The following is a 24,397-nucleotide window of genomic DNA, read 5'->3' on the forward strand; positions in this document are numbered from 1 at the left end:
CTTCCAGTTGGTGTATTCGTCAATTTAGAGAGCAAATTAGTTAAAAACTGCATAAATTAATGACATGTTTATCCAGAATGTGGAGCTGTGTTGAATGAATCCGGACATGTGATTGGCTCTGCGCATTTCAAAATGTGAATCCCGCGGACGGATGTTTTGTCGCGATAGGTTTCCTTTCTTCTTCTGGGAGCCCTCAGCCACTTCCGGTTACATGACGACGACGCGACGGCGTCGATACAAAAAAGAGAGAAGGAAAACAGGAAAATACATTTCTTGGCGAGAACAGTGGAAACTTAACAGAAATAGCCAGATCTATATGAGCGGATTGCCCATGTGACCGCGTCACCAACGATCGACATTAAGTTAGTCTGAGCGGCTAACGTCCGAGCAGTGAGAGCTACCAGATATTTTGAGTTTATTGTTCTTCGCCTTCTCCCTCCAGCTAAGCTATTTCTGTGTTGCCCTACCTAGCCGAGCTAGCTAACGTTAGCTAACGCTGGATGCCAACATAGTGTGTGTGTGTGTGTTCTTAGCTCTCAATTAGCAAGCGGCTAGAAAGGAAACGGCGCCGTTAATCCGTTCAGTCTGCAGCCGGACTCCGCTAACCTCTTCTAGCTCGGTGACATTAGTTGGGCGAGAATGGCAACATCGGCTCTGTACGCCTGTACGAAGTGTAACCAGCGGTACCCCTTCGAGGAGCTGTCGCAGGGCCAGCAGCTGTGCAAGGTAACGTTATTTGTGTCTGTGTGTGACCACAAACAAGACACAAACAATCCAGAGAGTGAAAGTGTCCGAGTGTTATTTTCGACTGGATGTGATGGTGTAACGACGGGCGGCAAGTTAGGCAGGCTCAGGTTATGTAACAGGGGTTTATCTTTCCAACCTGGAAGCGCTGGTACAGTAACCAGCCTTGTTTAGATCATTCCTCCCGACCATGTTGTTTATTCAAGAGTAACGTTAATAACACAATAACGCCACCTGCTAAATGTGGACTCACGAAGCACTAAAATCACTGCCGTCAGTGCACATACTTGCCAACTTGTTGCTCTTGTGGAGCTTCAGATGTAGAGCTGCAGCTGAGGAACAGACATTTTTAATAGAGGGGGCAGTCTCAGAGCCTTGATGCAATAACAAGCCCTCTGTTCCCACATTTTTTTTGCCTCACTGTAAGTGTGCACTGATTTTTCTTTTATATATACAAAGTGGAAAGAGTTATCCCTTTGAACACTCATAATATTTTTGCACAGGATAGTTAAAGCACAAGGTCAACTGATGTGTCACTATAGTGCAGTTTCTCTATCAAGGTTTTTCAAATATTAGAGAATGGCAGTTAAAGTCACATGGTAGTCTTTATTTTCTGCATTCACCCAAATAATCAGGTGTTGGCATTTCCACAGATGTTGTAGCCACGAGGTGTTTTTACAACAAACATCGAGATTGTGGTTATATTTCACAGCTTGTTTTCCGATGTGTCCATTTTGGAATTTATTCAGCAGCCTTTGCCAACAGACGCTCACGAGAACACTGACATTCCTTTGCTTTGTCACCACAGGAGTGTCGCATCGCACATCCAATAGTGAAGTGCACATACTGCAGATCTGAGTTCCAGCAGGAGAGGTGAGATATATTCACCCCCACTGATGAATTTCAGTGTTTATTTATGCTAATAAAGTGAACTTCTTTGGATGTTAACCCCTGTTTATTGTTTACAGCAAAACCAATACAATCTGCAAGAAATGTGCCCAGAATGTCAAACAGTTTGGAACCGTGAGTACCAAGTTTATTCCCTGATAAACCTTTTACTCTGATTTCCATCCACTCATATAAGTCGCACATATCACATGTTAGTGTGTGTCTGTCTTCTCGCATGAAAATGCTTACTTAGAGGTGTAATATGTAAGAATTGGCTTCCTCTTGAATTCATATTGAAAACAAATAGGGGGCTGCAAATCAGCAGAATATCTAACTGCTGCTAACTGTAGCTAGTTAGTTAGCGCAATTAGCCATGCATTTAGCAGTCCAGGATGGGAGTACGGATCCCCAGGGACTGTTGTTGTTTACAGGATGGGCTAGGGCTAGCTTGATAGCATGCTAACTTCTGTTGATATCTGCAACACAAAATATGGATGTCATAATGTCAAAACTGTTATTTCTATAAAATCTGTTTATGACTTTCGTTGGATTTTTTTCTTTAATGGTTTCAACTAAAATTCCAGCTATTTTTCTTGTCTAAATTTCTCTAACATCACATCTTCTGTCTGTCTTTACAGCCCAAACCCTGCCAGTACTGTAACATCATTGCGGCTTTTATTGGGACAAAGTGCCAGCGTTGTACTAACTCAGAGAAGAAATATGGACCCCCACAGACCTGTGAGCAGTGCAAACAGCAGTGCGCCTTCGACCGCAAGGAAGAGGGCAGGAGAAAGGTATGAACCGTACACACATAATTTGACAGCAGGTGTGTTAAAGCGAGTCTCATGAACCACTGGCTCCTACCTGTCTTACAGGTGGATGGGAAACTGCTGTGCTGGCTCTGCACTCTGTCCTATCGCCGTGTCCTGCAGAAGACCAAGGAGCAGAGGAAGGGCTTCGGCTCCTCCAACTCCTCTTCCCTGAACGAGAAAGACCACCACTCCAGACCTCATCACCATCACCACCACCACCAACACAGACACAGCAGTTCTCATCACAAGTATGTCATCTGTTGTGTCACTTCTCCCCCTCACAGTGCCTGCGATGCCGAGCCAGACTGTTGATTTTTAGCACAGAATAATGAAGAGATTTGTGTCTGTTTTGTGCCATTATGTGGTAATGAACTTAGATAATTGGATCCAGGCAACTCACAGCTAACTTATCATTCGCAGGCTGAGTGGGAGCTTGAGTCCTGAGCAGGAGCAGGGACTGTGGAAGCAGAGGTAAAACTTTTCCTTTTCATTTGAACCACTTAATATACATCAGAAAACAAAGCATCAATTGACTTGTTAGGCACAAATTGTACATTGACGTTTTGATTTTCTTTGCAGCCATAAATCGTCTTCAATCCAGAAGGAGACTCCAAAGAAGAAACCAAAACTGGAGATGAAGCCATCCAACGGGGACAGGTACAATAAGTATTGTAATTGTTTGGGAAAGCACAAAGTGTCACATTTATTCTCCTGGCCTCAAGCTCTTTCTTCTCTCCCAACAGTAGTTCCATCACCCAGTCGATGGATTCTGGAGGAACAGACAACTTCATCCTCATCAGCCAGCTGAAAGAGGAAGTGATGTCACTGAAGAGACTTCTGCAGCAGAGGGATCAGACCATTCTGGAGAAGGACCGCAAGGTAGCACCTCGACAATAATGAGTCATCACTGTTGGTTTTCTTACGTTTTTTTGAAGTATTGATTATTAAATTCTTCTACAGCTCACAGAGCTGAAAGCCGACTTTCAGTACCAGGAGTCCAACATGAGAGTGAAGATGAACCAAATGGAGAAATCACACAAAGATGCTATGGAGCTACAGCAGGTAGGAAACTACATATGCACAAGTGACATGTCGCAAAGTGCTTGTAGAATATTTGGTGAGAAAGATCTGGTGTTATTTTGGTGCAGGACTGGCGGTGTAAAAAGAAAAAAAAAATTAATGATCAGTCTGCACTCAAAAACATACAATCTGTATTTACTGTAGGGCTGCACAATTATGACACAGTTTGAATCAAGATTCACTAACCTTGGAAACCCCACACGTGGGATTCCTTCAATGTTAAATATAATTAAACTTAATTAATTAAAACAAATGTCGTATAACAATATAATATAGTATCTTGCGTCTCTTTCGGCCTCTCCAAGCACTGGAACTGTCAAAGCACAAATAGACGCACATCAAATTTCAATCAGCAGCTGTCTTACCCAAGTTTTTACAAACTACTCATTTCTATATTTATAAATACTTTTATATATACTTTGTACAATGTTATAGGTCATATGGGTTTGAAGAAGTTTAGAATCCAAATGTTCTGATGAGCCGGGTCCAATGAGGTGTTGTAATAGAATCATTACTAAAGCCTGGCCATTTCTCACATTCACTAACACCAGCTAACTAATACCAGCCTATTTTATCTGCTCTTAAAAGCCCAGTACAGATACCCTCAAGCAAAGCTAGTCCCATCTAAATCTCCCTTCCTGAGATTATTGTTTCAAGTACAACATTCATTTGTATATAAACACACATTGTATTATTATTAGTTATATCATCAGTGCCTGGTCCTGTATCACACTTGTGCCATGTATGTGTTAGTGTGAAACTCGGATGAATCACTTGTTGCGTAAGTTTTCAGTCTGTTGTTATGGACACGAATGGGTGCATCATTTAAGCCATTTCCTGTCAAACTCTGTAGAGGTAAATTTTCATTATGGTTGTTTTGTAAGTGTGACTCTGTGGTGGATGTGGTCTATGTGCGCTCTGTCTTTGACGCACCAGATGGGTTTATATAAGTACAGTCAGCAGTTGAAGGAAACCCATGTAGCTTGTAGCGTTTGATGAATGATGGCTACCATAAGTGATTGTAATAACTTCTTTCAAACTGTAATGTCCTAAAGCCAGCTAGTGTGCTTACTGCCATTAAAATCACAGCCATTTCAAGTGAACTGCAATGTAGCTATGCATTGTGATACCACACTAAGGTGTTAAAAATAAGTTCAGGATGATGCATGTCATTTCTAACACAGTTAATCATTTGTTTCCTCAGTCCAAGAACAGGGAGCTGATGAAACAAGTGGCTGCCCTCTCTAAAGGAAAAAAGTTTGACCGGACAGGAAGTTCTCTGCTGCTGCCCTAACAATAGGCCGGCCAGCGGGTAACAACACAGAACGGCTTCATTGTTGTAACACTGTGAAAGTCTCCCTCCTGTGTTTCCTCATTGCCATCTACATCGATTATTTCTTAATTGGTAAAGCAAGAGACCATGTTGTACATGGAAATCAATCGTTGAATCAAAGAAACCTTTCTCTAAATGTCAACATATTTTAGATATTTTATGGCGACTTTTCCACTGGATCCTAGGATGTGACTTTGGGTGGAGGTGGAGGATGGAGCCCTCGTTTTTAACACTGCCGGGCCAAAACTAAAAGCATGGTGTGCATATGTGGATAGCATTCTGTCGACTCAGTGTATCCACTTCATTTTTATGGATGTCATGCAATTTTATTTATTCAAATGTATTTCTTAGCTTTTTTATTTCCTCACAACATACTAAGAGAATATCCCACATTTTGGGGTTTTCTTCAATAGTGATTAGTTATATTTTTCTAAATTGATTGTGGATGACAAGTTCTCCTCAATGGAGACCCTGCGCAACTTTACAATGTATGCAAACGTGGGAAGGGTGACCACTGAGCTGCTGCTCAACAGTAGAGTACTCTCTCAGTAACAATTCATAAAACAACCAATGAACACTTTGAAAGGCTGTCAGATTTTTGCTGTTTCTCTTTAGTGGAACGATTGTAATACTGCATGATTTTACTGCCAGACACCGGTTGGCATTGTGGTCGGACTTCTTTTTTCCCCTCCTTGTAATTAGTTTTTTAAGAATCACTTGTAAATGTATTACTGGGGTCAGCCATTGTATTTAAACTATTGCTTGTATGTGTTTTAGTGAGTACAGTATGTGTATGGTAAGGCCAGTTGAAATTAACATGTCTGTAGAAGATGCTTTTTAAAGGAACACACCTGTCACCTTGCATTATTGGGCTGGTTTCATACTGTGGCGTCCAGGATCACTTTTGTACTTTTTTCCAAACCAAGTGTTTTAAAACTATTAAAACTGGCTAAACTGTTACTGTGTGCTTGTTTTTATTGAACATATAGCTGTTTAACTTTTTTAAATGTTTGGGACCTAATATAGTTATGATATAGTAGTATAAAGTCTTTGGTTAAAACATGGTGCTTACATTATAAATATGTACAACAAACATTCAATACTAAGATGTGTGTTTGAAGATTGCACTCTGGTAAGAATCCTCCCAAATAAAAATGTCATTTTTGGATCCATAGGCTGTCAAACATGTTATATACACTCACTATTAATATCAATTAATATAATGTTACTTGAGGACGTACGCTTCAGTCTAGAGAGGTTAATTAAAGGAGCAGGATTAAAGATTTGAGATTTCTTATATATATTATGTAAACAAACTAATATATTTTAAATCTAGTGCATTTAGGTTGACGGCTACTTGGCACTTTACAAGTACAAGCACAAATACAATAAGGAAAAAATATCTTTTAAGTAGTTTATATTTTATGTGTGGGGAAAATATCCTCACTGGAATATTTAAAAGAAGCCCTACTGTAGCTGCGAGACAAGGAAAGCTGCAACAACCAGCGAGAAAAGTTTTCAGTTTATCCTCACACGAGGGTGCCCTCAGTAACCACATTTATGAATTATTTAAAGATCAGCCTATTTTCAGCAATGTGACCAGCTCACTCAAGAGCATTTTGAAATGGGTTACTTTGCTAAAGAAGTAGTAGAATTTTATAATCCTAAAATTAACATTTCATCCTTCAGTGTATCACAAATATTCAACATCCCAACATTTGGAGATACATACATGTTATGGCTACAGATGTTCATGTGTATACATGGTTTTCAATAGACAGAAAGGGATGGAAAAGGTCCTCTGAGAAGTGACTATTAAGTAAAGATGTCAGACAAATGTAGAGGAGTAAAAAAAAAGTAGGCTACGATAAATATAGAGCAGTAGGAGTATAAAAAAGCATAAAATTGAAATACTCAAGTAAAGTGCAGTACTTGATTGAATGTACTGAGTTACAGCCACCGGCGTCCCATCATATGACCAATGTGTGCACGAATTCACAGTGAATTGTTACCACTCACTGGACATTGAACACAACTGCTAGCTACAAAGCATACCGTGAAATGCATCGCCACGGAAGAACAGGAGGATTTTAGGGAAAATACAACTTTACAAAGAAGAAAATGAAAGACTTTATAGGACAATTGCAGGCAGAAATTCACCAAATGCAGTGGCGCTCTGTTATGTTAGGCTGTATTGCCAAATAATACGTCTGGATATTCCGCTTCTTTGTGCTAAACGTGACATTATTACCATGTTACGGGGAGTTCATGAACGCCTCACCATGTTCATCCGGGTCATTTCAACACTAGCTAACTAGCCTAGCAGGCGGTGGCGGCACTGTAGTGCTCCCGACATACACAAATAAAAACAAAAGTTTATATCGAAACAGCGTGTGCAAAGAATGAATTAAAAATAATCTATGCGTCTTTTAATTTTGACATCACAGAGTCGCTACAGGCACACGCAGAACATATGTTTACATAGATTTCAGTTAACGTATTACAAGTTGTTTTGTCTATCTAACATTAGCTAGCTAACGTTGCTTGGCTGAGCTGCTAATGAATCGTAACGTTACTTAACATTAGCCTTCAGCTGATACAGCAAGCTGGCTAAAACCCGAGCCTACAATATCTGAAGTCAGGTCCCGAAAGGTAAGTGCAAGTTGCATCTTAGACAAGTCTGATAGTTTGTTTTCACCATATAGCTACAACCTAGCTAAAGGTTAGCGGACGAAGCTAGCTAAGGCTGCACTCAGTTACATGTTTAGGTTTCTCCGTTACAGAGCTTAAGTTCAGACGTTGACATTCAAGAGGTTTGTTGTTAAGAAACGTTTTTCTAATCGAGGAAAATTACATGAAATGAATATCGTTATCAAAACCTCAGTAGGGTGCAACCTTAGTAAAGCACAACTACTGTAGCTACAATGTTGTGAGATTCAGTGTGGGTGCGTCAGACATGCAGGATCATTCAAGGACCACAGTGATGTCTCACTAGTATGTAAATCCACTCAGGATAAGAAGATAGGCCAAATGACTAAACTTTAACTAAATGTTATCTATCTAGGATGTCGGACTCCGACAGTGACGACGACCAAGGTCGCCCTTTCTCTCTAACTGGCTTCCTCTTTGGAAACATCAACGAAGATGGACAGCTGGAGGATGACAGTGTTCTGGACAATGTGGGTGTACACCAAACTCATTGAATTCATGCTTTACATTATATACACAGGACTGTTTTCTACCCTTAGTACGATTACTTAATCCTACATTCTGTTCTGTGTCTTCTCACCCCAGGAGTCCAAAAAGCATTTGGCTGGTTTGGGTACTCTGGGTCTGGGCTCACTCATCACAGAGATCACTGCTAATGAGGAGGAAGATCAAGAGGAAGGCAGAGACTCTGGTAGTGTGGATGCAGCAGGTTAGGTTCAATATAAAAGGCAACTTTGCAGTAATTTTGCTAGGCACAGGATGGGCGTTAATTTTCAGTATTTCTCTTCATCTAGGTTGGGTGAAAAGTACTGACGATGCAGTTGATTATTCTGACATCAGTGAGGTTGCTGAGGATGAGACAAAGAAGTATCGTCAGGCCATGGGGACTTTGCAGCCCAGCAGGAAAACAGGTGATCAACCTACATCCCTCTTTTTTAAAAGAAATCTGAACTAATTTTCATTTTTATAAAGATATTTTTAGTCCAAGCAACTCTTTTTGTATTTATTTCCACTGTGTAGCATTTCAGTTTTACCATAACTTTAATTCATCCCTCCCAAGGATTCAAAATGTTGTTAAACTTTGTGTTAAGGTATATTATTTATTTTAATGTACAGATTTTTTTTAATCTTAGATGATGAGGACGACTACGATGCAGACTGCGAGGACATTGATTCTAAGCTCATGCCTCCTCCACCACCGCCAAGTCTTCCGACATCTGCTAAGAAAGATGAACCCTCCCCTCAGAGCACAAATGGTGAGGACATGTTGACTTATAATTAGTCCCTGTAGAGAAATTGCCCTTTTCCACAGAGGTTTAACCTGTTTACAGAACTGCTATTCTGGAGCCTTTAAGGAAGTGAAATCACACAGGTTTAGTTTGCCTCTGAAGAACAGATACTAAACATGATCATTTACCAACAATGGTATGTTCCAGTGTTTTAGATCACAAATATCTGAAGATGAAGTTTGTTTGTCTTTACTGTTGCTTCACTGTCTCATCACAGTTGGAGAAGAAGGTGATGGCATCATCCTTCCCTCCATCATCGCGCCATCCTCTACTGCTGATAAGGTTGACTTTAGCAGCTCCTCAGACTCTGAGTCAGAAACTGACCGTCCCTGTCAGGGCTTAGGGGCTGGAGGACCCCCAGATAGACTCACCCTCCCTCTTGCTGGCATCATGCAGAAAGATGCTGCCAAAGCACTGCCAGGTGTCACAGAGCTCTTCCCAGAGTTCAGGCCTGGAAGGGTAAAGCATCATTACAGACACAGTCCTGAGCTGAAATGTATCATTACAGATGTTACAGGTTTATTTCATCATCATTTGAAAATGAAGGGGTTCGCTAACACCCACTGTGTCGGATGTATTACCAGGTGCTTAGGTTCTTACGGCTGTTTGGTCCTGGAAAGAACATGCCATCAGTTTGGAGGAGCGCCCGCAGGAAGAAGAAGCGGAAGCACCGAGACCCTCAGCCGGGGACCCCTCCTCCAGAAGGAGAGCCCACCGAGCAGAGTCAGGAGAAGACATCTGGATGGATTTACGAGTATGCCGCCCCTCCACCCCCAGAGCAGTGTCTCTCTGATGATGAGGTAAATATCCCATGGTAGTGTTTTCATATTACTAGCTGGTAGTATTCTGTCAATATGTAATCGTAACCGGTACCTCACACTCTTTTCTGTGCTGTCCAGATAACCATGATGGCTCCAGTAGAATCAAAGTTCTCGCAGACTTGTGGTGATGGAGACAAGGAGGCCGAGTCTCGACCTAAAGTAGCAGAATGGAGATACGGTCCAGCCCAGCTGTGGTACGACATGCTCGGTGTCTCTGAGGACGGAAGCAACTTCAACTACGGGTTCAAGCTAAAAGACGAGGAGTCCAGTGAGCCTGAGAAGCAAGACGCACCTCAAGAAATAATAGAGACTGCCCCTGAGGTATGCACATGAACATCTGCAGCCATAACATGAAAATTACACTGATAGTGTTACTGATATTGTGCATGATATATCTCTAGATTCTAAGGCAAGACAGCAATGATGGAGACAATGATAATAACGATGAAGAAGATGGAGATGGAGATAAGAAGAAACAAACCCTTGAGAATGAGCTCTTCCTGATGGTCACTCAACTGCAATGGGAGGACGATATTATCTGGAACGGGGAGGACATAAAACACAAGGGCACCAAGACTCAGCGAGCCAGTCTGGCGGGATGGCTGCCTTCTAGCATGACCCGCAATGCCAATGCTTATAACGCACAGCAGGGTAAGACCAGGAAAAACAAATACAGACTTAAATAGTGTTGTTGTTGTTTTTGCAATGCAAATAGTGTACAAAACCTGAAACACATTGTAGCAGCAAAACACATAGGCAGCTAACACCTCACAACATTCTCAAAGTGTCAGTGTACAGTGGTAATGATGGTGGAGCAGAGTGCTGTAATATTTCATGTGTGTAGAGCAAAGGTGAAACTATTTTCGAACATTTTAAAGACCAAAGGACTGAGAATAAAGATCCCTGCCGATATCAAAAATGAATCATTCTTTTAAATACTCACAACAACGTTTAGGAGTAGCCTATACATCAAGAGAATTGTATCAGTTTGGCAACTAATTATTATTTTCATTGTCAATTCTTCTGCATAGAATTTGTTTAAACATGAATTTGGTTGATACAATTATCATCACAATCTCCTTCAAATTGCTTTTTGTCCAGAAAACCAATATAGTCATTTCACTAGTATGTAAGACAAGGAAAAGAAGAAAGTCTCCACATCTGAGAGGTTTCAACAATCAGTGTTTGCCCTATTTTGTTTGAAAAGTGACTTTTACAAAGAGCAGACTATCAACATAATAAAATTGTTGATCAATTAAAAAACATAGTCTAATGTGTTTAATCTTACAGGTCTGACCAGAAGTAATTCCCAGTTGGTGCCACCTACACCTCCACCCATGCCCAAAGTTTCTTCAATCTCTGGCTCCAAGCGGGAAAAAAACAGCCATGATAGTCAAGGTGAGGGTTTTTTTTTAGTACAAATAATAAATTCACCAGGTCTTTTTATCTCACAAGCTGACTGCTAATTTTCTGAATTCTTTGATTTTTATCCCTTCGCAGCCTCTCATGAAGAAGACTCTCCCTGGTTCTCCATTTTCCCCATCGACAACGAGGAGTTGGTGTACGGTCGCTGGGAAGATAACATTATCTGGGATGACCAGGAGATGGATCACCTGCTAATGCCACCTGTTCTCACACTGGATCCCAATGATGAAAATATTATCCTAGGTATATTCATAATTCCTTTATTGTCGGGCTTCATATCCATTTCTGTTTGGCTTTTTCAAAGTTGACATCTCGCTTTGGAATTTGATGTAAAATACACAGCGTGACCTTTCTGAAGATCTGAAAGAATCATGTTGTCACTACACTGAGATGCATGGCTGCAAGCCATACACGTTCATGTTTTTATTTTTAGTCTGCTTACTTTGACAAACTATTTTCCTATTGTAGAGATTCCCAATGAAAAGGAGGAGATGACGTCACACTCCCCATCAAAAGAGAACAAGAAGGAAACGGCAATCAAAAAGAGCCGCATCCTGCTGGGGAAGACTGGAGTGATAAAAGACGAGCCACAGCAGGTACGCCGCCTGATCAGGGTAGGCGACGGCTCATGCTTGATTATATGAAATAGCAGATTACAAGGGCTGCTTCTGCAGTGGAGATGTGGGTCATTTGAAACAGAAAATGGTAAAATATGTCTCTTATGATGAAGATCAAGGCTTCATGATAAAGGAACAGATTATGGTGTAATGAAATTGAAAGAATACATATGCCCGAGGCGATTAAATTCTTCAATATCAGTGCTGTGAAATCTTGGTATTCTAATAATTCATTTCAAAGATAGAAAAGGTTTGACTCGCATTACCTTCATTGAATAAGGTTTCTTTTTCTCAACTCAGAACATGTCCCAGCCTGAAGTGAAGGACCCCTGGAACCTCTCCAATGATGAATTCTACTATCCTAAACAGCAGGGCCTGAGGGGGACCTTCGGTGGCAACATCATTCAGGTACACAGGGGCCCACAAAAATAAAGATAGTGTTAGAGTAGATGAGAGCCATAACAAAGCCATAACTTGTGAAATGTAAGCAGTTGAAGTGAAGAATGTCATTTAATTTCCTGTCCTTTAAAACAGCACTCCATCCCCGCGCTGGAGCTGAGGCAGCCCTTCTTCCCCACTCACATGGGGCCCATGAAGCTGCGGCAGTTTCATCGACCGACTCTGAAGAAGTACTCGTTTGGAGCTTTGGCTCAGCCCGGTCCCCATGCTGTCCAGCCGCTGCTCAAACACATAAAGAAGAAGGCCAAGGTAGAGCCCTGCTTACAACTAGCAGTATTACTCTATTAAGATGGTTTACTGAGTGTATGTGTTAAATTTGTTTTGTGTGTGTCTATAGATGCGAGAGCAGGAGCGGCAGGCGTCAGGAGGTGGAGACATGTTCTTCATGCGAACTCCACAGGACTTGACAGGCAAAGATGGAGATCTGATCCTGGCAGAGTACAGTGAAGAATATGCCCCTCTCATCATGCAAGTCGGCATGGCCACCAAGATCAAAAACTACTACAAAAGGGTGAGTCTAATCCTTGTTCTTTTTACTCTTGATTTCTCCTTTTCTCCTTCTTTTCCTTTTCATTTAAAAAAAATGTTTGTTTGTTTTTTTTTTTTTAAATCCCTTCTAATCCCACAATGGGGAAATTCTCTGTTGCAAATAGTATTTTCTAGAAATATTAACTGAATGGTTTAGTATATTCCACTTGTCACTTGTTTGTTGGATAGAGTTGTTGAAACACATGGTATGTTTACTGTGTTCTTCAGAAACCTGGAAAGGATCCTGGAGCACCCGACTGTAAATATGGAGAGACTGTGTACTGCCACACATCCCCATTCCTGGGTTCTCTGCATCCTGGACAGCTGCTCCAGGTCAGCAACGTCAAAACGTTTTTGAAAATGTATTTTGCACTTCCACTCTGAATACTGTTTTAACAAGGAAACACAAGGTATAAAAAGAGAAAGATTTAAAATATAAGAACATAAATACATTAGACAACACGAGAGATAAAGAAAAAAAATCAGATAAAATGTCAAATGAGGAAAATGTTATGTTATCATGGCTAACAATGAACAATTTTTCTTTTAGGCTTTTGAAAACAATCTTTTCCGCGCTCCAATCTACCTGCACAAGATGCCAGAAACTGATTTCTTGGTCCTGCGAACGCGACACGGCTACTACATCCGAGAGCTTGTGGACATTATCGTAGTTGGTCAGGAGTGCCCGTTGTATGAGGTTCCAGGGCCCAACTCCAAACGAGCAAACACTCACATCCGAGACTTCCTACAGGTATGTTTATTTGCCTCACCTCTCCCAGAAACTTGAGTTGCTGTCGTTGCAAGTGCTCACCTGTCACATCTGTATTCTGTAGGTGTTCATCTACCGCTTGTTCTGGAAGAGCAAAGATCGGCCCCGGAGAATCCGCATGGAAGATATAAAGAAAGCTTTCCCCTCTCATTCGGAGAGCAGCATCAGGAAACGACTAAAACTCTGTGCTGACTTCAAACGTACAGGTAGACCTCCCCGCCCTGTGCATGCACCATTCAGTAATCATTATCATTGCTGGACTAACCCTTAACCCAGTTGTGTTGTATTAGGGCAATGTTGAGGTTATAGAGAGTGTTGTCTGAAGCAGTGTGAGCTCAGCTGTGTGCGTGCCTTGAATTGACAGACAGGAATCTGAGCAGGGAAAGAGCTTTTTACACCTACAGTGGATTTTACTGTGCAGGTAAGATGTAGTCTAAGGACAGTATAAGGACACAAATGTGTTGTGTTTACATCAACAATTAAGGGCTGTGCAATATAATATAACCAAAATCTAATATCCTGATACAGGTAATTTCATATTCAGATAATAAAGCATATCATGATTTGGCACTTTTTCCTCTAAATTCAATGAAATAATAGTTTATATAGAATTATCACACGGAAAGACCTTTTTGTTGTTACATTTTGAATTACATACTCAACAAATAAAAGGTACTCATATTATATTGTTACCTTTTTTCGAATCTTTGCGCAAATTTTCAATAAAGCAGGAAGCAAAATATAAAATATTAGTGTATACAATCTAAATCTCGATTGTTGTCATTAACTATAATACTAATAATACTGCAGTCAATGATCTTTGAATGAGGTTGCAGGTAAGAGAAAATATCTAACAGTATCCTCTTGCCAGGGATGGACTCTAACTGGTGGGTGCTGAAGCCTGACTTCAGATTGCCTACAGAGGAGGAGATCCGGGCCATGGTCTCTCCGGAGCAGTGCTGCGCTTACTATAGCATGCTGGTGGCAGAGCAGAGACTCAAGGTAACACTGTTTTTCCCTCTAAATCACTTAAGAAAGAGTATTATTGAAATTAAGAGTATTGTTGCATGGCTTAACTACAAATTATTATACCTCTTTAGGATGCTGGATACGGTGAGAAATCCTTCTTTGCTCCAGAGGAAGAAAACGAGGAGGACTTTCAAATGAAGATTGATGACGAGGTATTGATCCAAACCTTTCTCAGCCAGACTTGAGACAAAAAACAACAGCTCTGAAGATTGTCACTATGCTAATCCTGTCTCATACATCCTAGGTGCGGACAGCTCCATGGAACACAACAAGGGCCTTCATTTCTGCCATGAAGGGGAAGTGCCTGTTGGAGGTCACAGGTGTGGCTGACCCTACAGGCTGCGGAGAGGGTTTCTCCTACGTCAAAGTGCCCAACAAGCCCACTCAACAGAAGGTCTGACTGTCTAAAATCAATAGTCTTCCACCACATACTCTGCTTTGTGTAAGTACAGAGGGTGAAATCTTTGATCCTATGCGGTTTTTCAGGATGACAAAGAGCCACAGCCTGCCAAGAAGACGGTGACGGGAACAGACGCTGACCTGAGGAGACTCTCACTGAAGAATGCCAAGCAGCTGCTGCGCAAGTTTGGTGTTCCAGAGGAAGAGGTAAGACTAAGACGAAGGTGATATGCTGATGAAGGACATGTAATTTATCTACTCGAACAGGAACATCTGCAAAAGCTCTGCTTGCAGTTATGTGTTTACACATTTTTGGAGGTTTTGGAAAAATGCAAGAAAGTTTTTTCATCTTATCTCATGCTTGTTAAAGTGATTGTGTGTTTGTATGTGTGTTAGATCAAGAAGCTCTCACGTTGGGAGGTGATTGACGTGGTGAGAACCATGTCCACAGAGCAGGCGCGTTCAGGCGAGGGACCCATGAGCAAGTTCGCCAGAGGCTCTCGTTTCTCTGTTGCTGAACACCAGGAACGCTACAAGGAAGAATGCCAGAGGATCTTTGACCTGCAGAACAAGTGAGACACTTATTTAGGTTTATATGTTAATAAGGATTCTGTCTGAACACACTTTGAGTTTGTTTCTTTGTTGCACCCCCACCACAGAGTATTAGAGTCGACAGAAGTGCTCTCCACAGACACCGACAGCAGCTCAGCAGAGGACAGCGACTTTGAGGAGATGGGGAAGAACATTGAGAACATGCTGCAGAACAAGAAGACCAGCTCGCAGCTTTCCCGTGAGAGGGAGGAGCAGGAGCGGAAGGAGCTGCAGAGGATGCTGATGGGCGAGGAGAGCGATCGTGACAACAAGGGGCGCAAGGAGCGGCGCAAAGGCTTGTGTGAGTTTCTGAAAGTCAGAGTGCATTAAGGACATGTTTGAAAATGTTTGCGTTTGTAAGTGTAAGCTTTATGTCTCTTTGCTCTATAGCCAGCGCCTTATCCACCAGCTCCCACAAGGATGACGACACGTCCTCTGTCACCAGCTTAAACTCCTCGGCCACAGGGCGGCGACTGAAGATCTATCGTACCTTCAGGGATGAGGACGGCAAGGAATATGTCCGCTGCGAGACAGTACGCAAGGCTTCAGTCATCGACGCCTACACCAGGATCAGAACCACCAAGGATGATGAATTCATGTGAGTCATAAGACATTTTTTAAAAGTTTGCTCTGCAACTATAATAATTCTTTTAATACTGCTGACAATATACATTTAAAAACATATTGTTAAATGTTTAATTTGTGCCTCTCTATGGCCCCTCTTCCACCAAAAGAGCTTAGGTCCTTGAAGCGGTTCCATTCAGGATTATTTGTACTATGTCAACATGTTTTGAGCAGAACTGTTGTAATCAAAGATGCGCCATCAACAGAGGGTGTCGCACACTACACAATGACCTGTAGAATAGGATATGCCCACTTTGGTTTGCACTTTCGGTCAAGGATCTACCTGCTGTTTATGGTTCCAACTGAGAATTAACCTTTCTTCGTCTGAACTGATCGATTTTTTGTCCAAATTGCCTGAACGGTTCAAAAGAGTATGGATGTCTGAAATACATCAAATTTTAAGCAGGTCAGCTTGAAGTCTCATATTTTCTACAGTGAAGACGAATGAAGCTTATTAAAGCTAAAACCAGAGAGCTTATTTTGTGCCAATTAATTAGGTCCATCACAAACTCAGCTGGCCCAGTGAATGTAAAACAGCCGGTACTTTGTGTCTTTGTGGTTGCAGACGGAAGTTCGCCCTCTTCGATGAGCAGCACAGAGAGGAGATGAGGAAGGAGCGCCGGCGTATTCAGGAGCAGCTCAGGAGGCTGAAGAGAAACCAAGAGAAAGACAAGATCAAGGGACCCCCAGAGAAGAAGGCCAAGAAGGTCAAAGAGAGACCAGACCTCAAGGTAAAAGTAAGCCTGCTGATTCGCTTTTATACTCTCTTTTACTTTCTTTACCAGCTCTTTGGTACACAGCTAAATGCAAACCTATGGCAATCAATGTATAGTATAGTTCTTTCAGTATCATTATCAGATAGCACAGGCAAATTATTGGTCATGTTCCTTAATGTTTGCCTCTTTTCGCTAGCTAAAGTGCGGCGCTTGTGGAGCCATCGGACACATGAGGACCAACAAGTTCTGCCCGCTGTACTATCAGACCAACGCCCCTCCTTCTAACCCAGTCGCCATGACAGAGGAGCAAGAGGAGGAGCTGGAAAAAACGGTCATCCACAATGACAATGAGGAACTGATCAAGGTGGAGGGCACCAAGATCGTGCTGGGCAAACAGCTCATCGAGAGGTAACAGATTATCCTCAATTCTCCTCTCCTAGCATTCAAAAAAGAAAAATGTGTCCACTTTGTTCTCTACCTCCTGCAGTTTTTTTACTGTTTTATTTCTCCTACAGTGCTGATGAGGTGCGCAGGAAGTCTTTAGTGCTGAAGTTCCCCAAGCAGCAGCTCCCACCAAAGAAGAAGAGACGTGTAGGCAGCGCTGTGCACTGCGATTACCTCAATGTAAGCAGTGTTTTGCAGCCTGTTCCAACACACTTCACACTGAGAGTCCCGTAAGCTGATCTTATCACTGTTTTTCACAGAAACCACACAAGGCCATCCACCGAAGACGCACTGACCCCATGGTGACCTTGTCTTCTGTGCTAGAGAGCATCATCAATGACATGCGGGATCACCCCAACGTAAGATCTATCAGGCACACATCCATCCACTGCAACATGTCAGTGTACCCATTCGTCTTCTTTACTCTTCTGTTGTCTCACCTTTACCCTCTGCCTTTTCTCTGCAGACGTATCCCTTCCACACGCCAGTCAATGCCAAGGTGGTGAAGGACTACTATAAGATCATCACGCGGCCCATGGACCTGCAGACGCTGAGGGAGAATGTACGGAAGCGAATGTACCCATCTAGGGAGGAGTTCCGTGAAGCAGTGGAAGTTATCGTCAAAAACAGCGCCACCTACAATGGTAAAGTTAGAAGTACATGTTTATGTCTTGAAAACAGACTCAGGTCTTACACTGGTTTCAGTTAGACGATCAATTTCGATCAACCCACATCAAAGTGTTCAGACAAACTCTTGTGTTTCATCCACCAGGTGCAAAACATCCAATAACACAAGTAGCACAGTCCATGCTCGACCTGTGTGATTCTAAACTAAAAGAGGTGAGTGTTAACGTGAACGTTTTGTCTTATTTCACATCTTCCTGCCCTTTTCGCTCCACATTAACCATTAACCCTCTGTTTTTGTGTGTGCAGAAAGAGGACAGGCTGGTGAGGCTGGAGAAAGCCATCAACCCCTTGCTTGATGATGATGATCAAGTGGCCTTCTCCTTCATCCTTGACAACATCGTGACCCAGAAAATGATGGTCGTGCCTGATGTGAGTCATCCCATCTTACCATTTTCAAACAATCAATTTGAGAAAACTGATCAGTTCACATGCAGAAGAAGTTACTGATCTGTCTCTCTTTACTACAGTCGTGGCCGTTTCACCATCCTGTCAACAAAAAGTTTGTGCCCGATTATTATAAGGTGATTGTAACCCCCATGGATCTGGAGAGCATCCGCAAGGTAAGAGTCACACAAGGTGTCATCCTTCAAACATAAATACTCACTTTGATATTTTAAAAAGCAACAATACAAAGAAAATTAACAGAAAATATTCTCTGTGTTTGTTTGTATTTCATGTTTCAACAGAACATCTCCAAACACAAATATCAGAATCGAGATGCATTCCTGTCAGATGTCAGTCACATCCACACCAACAGTATTAAGTACAATGGTAAATGTGTTATCATCACTGTTATTGTGACCTCTGAGGTTGGTCTCTTAAAAAGTGGTCGTAAAGATGTTTGAATCACAACCAGTCATTGTGTGTCTTTCACAGGTCCAGACAGTCCGTACACCAAGACAGCCCTGGACATTGTTAATGTGTGCAAGCAAACTTTGGCAGAGGTATGATGAGTCTTTTAGTTTGCCCTTTAAATAGCAGGGGAAGAGTCATATTAATTATTAATGTTACTTAATGCACTAAGTTACTTTGTGATGGGCTTTACAATGTTATCAGAACAGCTCAAAAGCAATGCTGGGTGCAATGTGAAGAGATTTTGTAAAAATGCACATTTATAATAAATTCACACTTCACACACCCTATTAGTTATGAAAATAGTTTTTTTAAAAATGCAACATTGGCAGTGAAGACTTGTTTGTTACTTTGTGACACATTTTATTAAATTCCCATCTAATTTGCACACACGCTTAGATTAATTTCAGACAATGACAACATATATTTTTCCCTGCTTCGGGAAGAAGTTTATCTCTTCAGAGTGAAATTTGGAAAATTATTCCATATGGACTTTCTAATAATTCATAGTATATTTATGAGTAGGAAAAACATCAGTCAGTGTTGTAATAGTTGCCTGTTTTTGTGCCTCCAGTATGATGAGCACTTGACCCAGCTGGAGAAGGACATCTCGACTGCTAAAGAAGCAGCTCTTGATGCAGCAGACTTGGAGTGTTTGGACCCAATGACACCTGGACCGTACACACCGCAGGTAGGAGAGCAGCCAGGGCCCCGTTTTTGTTTACTTGCTTGGCAAATGGTGGTTTCCTGGGTATCTATCTCTGGCTGCATTGTCAATAGACTTTAGGCCTCTAGCTGTTTTTAACTTGCCACTTACCCTTGGAGTAGTCTCCTCGCCACACCTTGTAGTGCTCCCAGCCCTTGTATCTCTTCACCTGTTCTCTGCACTAACTTTCCTTTTCCAGACTTTTATCTCTACAATCTAGTTTCCTCACTGTAGTGTTTCCTTTCTCCTTCACTCCTGCCATCTTGTCCTGTCTCTCCATTTGTGTGTGTTTGTGCCGCTCTGTGTGGTGTTGGCCAGCCTGCTGATCTGTTTGACAGCGGTGCTTCAGGGAGTCTGCCCAGAGAGCCCAGCAGCCTGTTCTCTGAGGGACCTCTAGTGGTTGCTCCAGAGAAGAGAGGGGGGCAGGTATGGAGAGAGACAGAAACGAGGCTTGCAACTATATGCCACCCCTCCTCAAACTATCCTCAGAGCACCCAGCTTCATTACAGGCTCATGTTAAAGTTGTTTCTGACGCAATAAAATTACAGATAACATTACAGTGTAAACTGAGAGTAGTTCTTTTGTTTTAAGAGTGTTCTCAGACTTTAATTATCTTACACATCAGGGTCGACACCTCAGAAGACCCGGGGAGGAAGAGTCAGATGTGGATATTGAAGGCTTTGAGGAGGAAGATGATGGCAAACCTAAGACTCCTGCTCCTGTAAGGCCATATTGATTTATTGAAAGGTTATGTTGTTGATCTAAGGTTACCACTGCTGTACAGTTAAACAGTTGGCCTAATTGTCTTGGCCTAAAATTCTCATTTAAAAGTTGGGTGACCTGATTCATTTGAAATGGGTGATTTTTAATTAAAATGATTTGTGTATTTTTATTTAATTCTCACTCAGTTTTAGGAAATACAACTGTATCATTTTCTTTAAAATATTTAATTTTATTTACTTACATATTTCCTTACTTTTCAGTTTGCTTACTTCAAAATTATTTGTCAATGATTAATATGTCTGTGGTGTCTTTTTAGGCAGAGGACGCAGACGGAGATCTAGAGGACGATGATGACGAAGAGGAGATGTTGCTGCCCCTGCGCAGAAGGTTGCATGACCAGGACGAAGAGGAGGAGGAGGAAGAAGAGGACGGAAGGTTGAACCGCCCGGCTCAGGCCAGCGTGCTCTACCAGGACCTGCTCATGTCTGACGGAGAGGACGATGCCAGCGAAGAAGAAGGCGACAACCCTTTCTCCTGTAAGTCCACCTGCAGCACTGAAACAGTGACAGCTATACTAAAAAATAAAGCAATTTATAAACAGGGAAATTAAAGAAGAATATAAGGCGACTGCATTATTGTGTTACAAACGTTCACGTTGTCGTTGTGTGTCCTCTACAGCCATACACCTGTCGGAAAGCGGTAGCGACTCTGACAGAGAGTTGGATGTGCGACCTGCACCCCCACGGAGGGCTCAAGACACAGCTCGCATGGGCATGGAGCAGGAAGAGAGCATGATGTCATATGAAGGGGACGGGCCTGATGAGCCTCACATGGAAGACAGCAATGTCAGGTACAACTGGTCCTGGAGCCAAAAACAGTCAGATCATTGAAGCTTAGCACAAACATACAAGCGCTTTTTTACTCTTTTGAGAATTCATCTTCATGGAAAGTAAACATTTAGATTTCTATCTTCATCTAGTAAAACAAGTTTGTATGAGTAATAACTGTGTGTCACTAGACAAGCTATGTAGAGAAGTAATTACATCATGTAAAAATACATTAAATGGTGTTTAATAGCTCAACCAAAATAGAGAAGATGGGGTGTGATTGCATTAAAATCATTAGAATCTAGGATTCTAACTTAAAACGCTTCTTATCGTCCTGTTTGACTTGCGTCTCTACTGTTTCAGTTACGGCAGCTACGAGGAGACAGAGAGCCGGAGCCAGATGCAGCCCTCTAGCATGGGAAACGGAGAAGACTACGGCATCAGCGAGGAGGAGGAGGAAGATGAAGAGGATGAAGCTCGGAGGAGAGGCCCAGCTGTGCTCTCCCAGGTCCAGCTCAGTGAAGACGAAGAGAGCGAAGAGTTCAGATCTATAGGAGGAGACAGCGACATGGACTCTGACAACTAGTTCTGTTTTCCCTTTTTTTATATATATATATATACGTAGAATCAAGAAAACGATGTTTATAGTTGCAGATTTAAAACTGAGAAAATGAGATATCTCAGAAGAATGTTTTGTACATTATTTTGTAAATGATGGTTAATGTTTATAGCTTCCTTCTGTACCTACAGTATAGGTGAGAAGACAGCACATTGTACATTGCAGTTTGCCTTTTATATGTTGAGTGATTTTTGTGTTACCATGATGTATCTTCACACGGCAGTGTGTCCTCAGTTCTGTACTGCTTAAATTCATTCATACCCTGCGCTCATAAATGATTAATTGACTTGGTCGTTTCTACCAAACTGACTCATTAAAAAATAATTAAACATACTGAAAATGAACAAACAGCTCTTTCTTTAAAAAAACATCACATTTTAATAATTTAGTATCTTTATTTCTACTTCTTCCTCCATTCTGGTTCAGATGTGTCTTTACATAGTGATGAAGAAATGCCACTAGTGACGACCTCAGTTTATTTTACACGTGATCAATACAGATGCTTTGTGTGCAGGTGAAGTCACAAATCAAAAGGCGCGTAGCAACTTAGCAAGCAACATATACGGTAAAATATGATCACGTTTGTTGACCGTGTTCAGTGGAGGAAAATCACGTCAGCCATGTTTAAATGAGCCTATTATAGAGCCCTTGCATTGGGCATGTTGGCTCTGACATGAACTAAAGACTTATTTGACAATCTCAAATATTTATTTCCAATAATAATGTAGAAAATAACAGGAAATGGTTAGAAACCCAAATATATTGAGAAAGATTTGAATAGTAAAAAGCTTAAACAAATAATTTAATAACAGTTATAGTGGACACTTGAATTGGATGGGGCCATCATGAATGTTTTTGGTTACACCGGTCAAGCAGTTGTAACAGTTGTGCTGATCACTTACACTAAAAGAATACAGTTTGTAATCAGAAGGTATAAACAGTATTATTAATCAACATAAAGACTAAACTGTAAGAAGACATATTTGTTTATTTCTTCACTTGTGTTTTCCTCAGTTATACGCTGTGATGTTTAATGCAGAATATTTTGTCTGGAGTTCTGTCTTGAATATGAACTATAGAGGGTTTTCCATCTCCAAACTGTACTTCCAGTATACAGACTATGTGTCTCTTTGTTGCTTAACAGTGAGCATGTGCTGCATGTGGAGTATTAATGAATCACATTCAGGCACAAATAGCCGATGAGATCAAAGAGAGCTGAACAGAAACTGACTTGATAAATTTCCTATGAATCAGACAGGTTGAAAACCCCAGCAGTGTGAACAGCATTGAATATCAGGTGACACTCTGCAACACAATAAGAGAAATGTACCTTAATGAGAGGAGTTACAACATCTGTTTGACCTGCACTTCATGTAAACATCTATACGTTTCTCAATAATCACCTTTTTGAGGAGTATTCAGGTAGTTTTGAATAGAAAGAGGACACAATTTGAAACTTCAGTGCATTGGTTCTGTTAGATTACATCATGTTATCAACACAAAAGCGTCAGCAAAATGTAACCCCCAACAAAGACATCGCGTGTTAGAAAGAAAACCCACTAAAACCACACTGTTTCTTGTAACAAGCATACATTATATTATTATCTGCACACTTCCTGTTGCAACAGCTCTGCAGAAAACAGCGTTTCTGCAAATGAGTTGCACTAAAGTTCATTGAAATCTACATGAACCGCTTTTATTACCTGTGATGAAAAACGTTTAGTTGCTCACATCGTGTCAATACCTCTACCCAAGCGTATCATGTTCAATGGTTAGAAGTAGCTGAGCTCATGCACATACTGATTGCTGCAGCACAGAGCATAATTCTTCACTTTCATGATTTTAAGGGCATCTCAGTTTGGGGATTTTATCCAGACAGCAGGCTAAGATCCCCTGACACTTCCATGTTCTTATGAATTACAATAGTCTGCATTATTAGAGTTTTGTCTGATTTCACAGCCCAGGATGTCATAGTAATATCAAATCCAGCCCTACAGGATGCTTCTGTAGGTGTTGCTTACTACAGTACCTGCTTCACATTCTGCCGCCTTTATCTTCAATCTATTGCAGACAAACATGACTCAGATCACAGCCCATGAGATGGAAACTACATACATGATCCCTACCTAGACCCACATACCATGCTATAAAGGATTCTGATACAGACTTTAATTCCTTCACAATCTAAAGCTATTTAAATGATTATGCAGGCACCCATATAAGTAAGTTAATTCAACATATGACGTATTTTCAAATCTACCCCACCCATTTAGTTCTGTCAGGGACCCACTGGTGACACCTTTCACCTTCGTGTGGATGACACATTTCTGCCCCAAGCTACAGTGGTCGACCTCTCAGGTGTGGCAAAAACACGTCCATGAACAGACAGGTATCCTTTAGCAGGGTGAGGGATCCTGCAGGGGCTGGCAGACTGAGACCTCTGCAGTCTCTTCATGGCGGACGTCCGGTCTGAGGAATCTCTCATGGAAAGTAATGGAGACCAGCACCCTGACCCCTTTCTGACAGGTGATGCACCTGAGAAAAAATGTAGTGTAAAAAATGTTTAAATGAGACACATTTAAGGATTGACAACGTATATCTGCAGTTTATCGTGTTTTGTGGGTATTTTCTTTTTTCTTTAATGTAAGGAAACAGATCCATACCTGATGCTGGTTGAGTGATTTGTGATTCAGCGGGTTGGTAGTC

The 24,397-nt window shown here is 41.5% G+C and overlaps 2 protein-coding genes across 4 annotated transcripts; both read left to right on the top strand.

Annotated features, from left to right (window-relative positions):
• The first annotated feature begins 227 nt into the window (after positions 1–227).
• Positions 228–5,817, top strand: fam76b (family with sequence similarity 76 member B). The gene is made up of 10 exons (XM_073479958.1): positions 228–726; positions 1,553–1,617; positions 1,713–1,767; positions 2,271–2,426; positions 2,508–2,692; positions 2,865–2,915; positions 3,024–3,101; positions 3,188–3,323; positions 3,405–3,506; positions 4,729–5,817. Exons 1-10 carry the CDS (start codon positions 640–642, stop codon positions 4,816–4,818), a joined length of 1,005 nt encoding a protein of 334 aa, XP_073336059.1. The 5' UTR covers positions 228–639; the 3' UTR covers positions 4,819–5,817.
• A 1,392-nt stretch (positions 5,818–7,209) lies between these two features.
• On the top strand, positions 7,210–22,022 carry taf1 (TAF1 RNA polymerase II, TATA box binding protein (TBP)-associated factor). Of its 3 annotated transcripts, XM_073479158.1 has the most exons (41): positions 7,210–7,509; positions 7,922–8,036; positions 8,152–8,275; positions 8,361–8,477; positions 8,700–8,822; positions 9,073–9,314; positions 9,440–9,655; positions 9,755–9,997; positions 10,078–10,327; positions 10,967–11,074; positions 11,177–11,344; positions 11,570–11,697; positions 12,019–12,126; positions 12,253–12,426; positions 12,515–12,688; positions 12,934–13,038; positions 13,256–13,456; positions 13,539–13,680; positions 14,346–14,476; positions 14,575–14,655; positions 14,748–14,897; positions 14,990–15,109; positions 15,299–15,474; positions 15,562–15,794; positions 15,884–16,091; positions 16,683–16,848; positions 17,030–17,241; positions 17,349–17,457; positions 17,538–17,636; positions 17,744–17,921; positions 18,050–18,117; positions 18,211–18,333; positions 18,432–18,524; positions 18,651–18,735; positions 18,841–18,908; positions 19,391–19,507; positions 19,841–19,948; positions 20,148–20,243; positions 20,562–20,781; positions 20,924–21,095; positions 21,436–22,022. In XM_073479158.1, exons 2-41 carry the CDS (start codon positions 7,923–7,925, stop codon positions 21,656–21,658), a joined length of 5,973 nt encoding a protein of 1,990 aa, XP_073335259.1. In that variant the 5' UTR covers positions 7,210–7,509; position 7,922; the 3' UTR covers positions 21,659–22,022. The 3 variants fall into 3 exon arrangements, with proteins under 3 accessions (XP_073335259.1, XP_073335258.1, XP_073335257.1); XM_073479157.1 differs by lacking the exon at positions 19,841–19,948 and having other exon boundaries at positions 7,211–7,509; XM_073479156.1 differs by lacking the exon at positions 19,841–19,948 and having other exon boundaries at positions 7,212–7,509; positions 16,683–16,854.
• The last annotated feature ends 2,375 nt before the right edge of the window (positions 22,023–24,397 follow it).

This window comes from Pagrus major, chromosome 13 (assembly GCF_040436345.1).
Source record: "Pagrus major chromosome 13, Pma_NU_1.0".
Taxonomy (NCBI): domain Eukaryota; kingdom Metazoa; phylum Chordata; class Actinopteri; order Spariformes; family Sparidae; genus Pagrus; species Pagrus major.

Excerpts from the sequence above, each read along its gene's own strand:
- fam76b (XM_073479958.1), top strand. The coding sequence starts at position 640 with ATGGCAACATCGGCTCTGTACGCCTGTACGAAGTGTAACCAGCGGTAC. Across the intron at positions 2,916-3,023 it reads CAGGGACTGTGGAAGCAGAG|CCATAAATCGTCTTCAATCC; the intron begins GTAAAACTTTTC and ends TTTTCTTTGCAG. Across the intron at positions 3,102-3,187 it reads AAGCCATCCAACGGGGACAG|TAGTTCCATCACCCAGTCGA; the intron begins GTACAATAAGTA and ends CTCTCCCAACAG.
- taf1 (XM_073479158.1), top strand. The coding sequence starts at position 7,923 with ATGTCGGACTCCGACAGTGACGACGACCAAGGTCGCCCTTTCTCTCTA. Across the intron at positions 18,118-18,210 it reads GTGATTCTAAACTAAAAGAG|AAAGAGGACAGGCTGGTGAG; the intron begins GTGAGTGTTAAC and ends TTGTGTGTGCAG. Across the intron at positions 18,736-18,840 it reads CAACAGTATTAAGTACAATG|GTCCAGACAGTCCGTACACC; the intron begins GTAAATGTGTTA and ends TGTCTTTCACAG.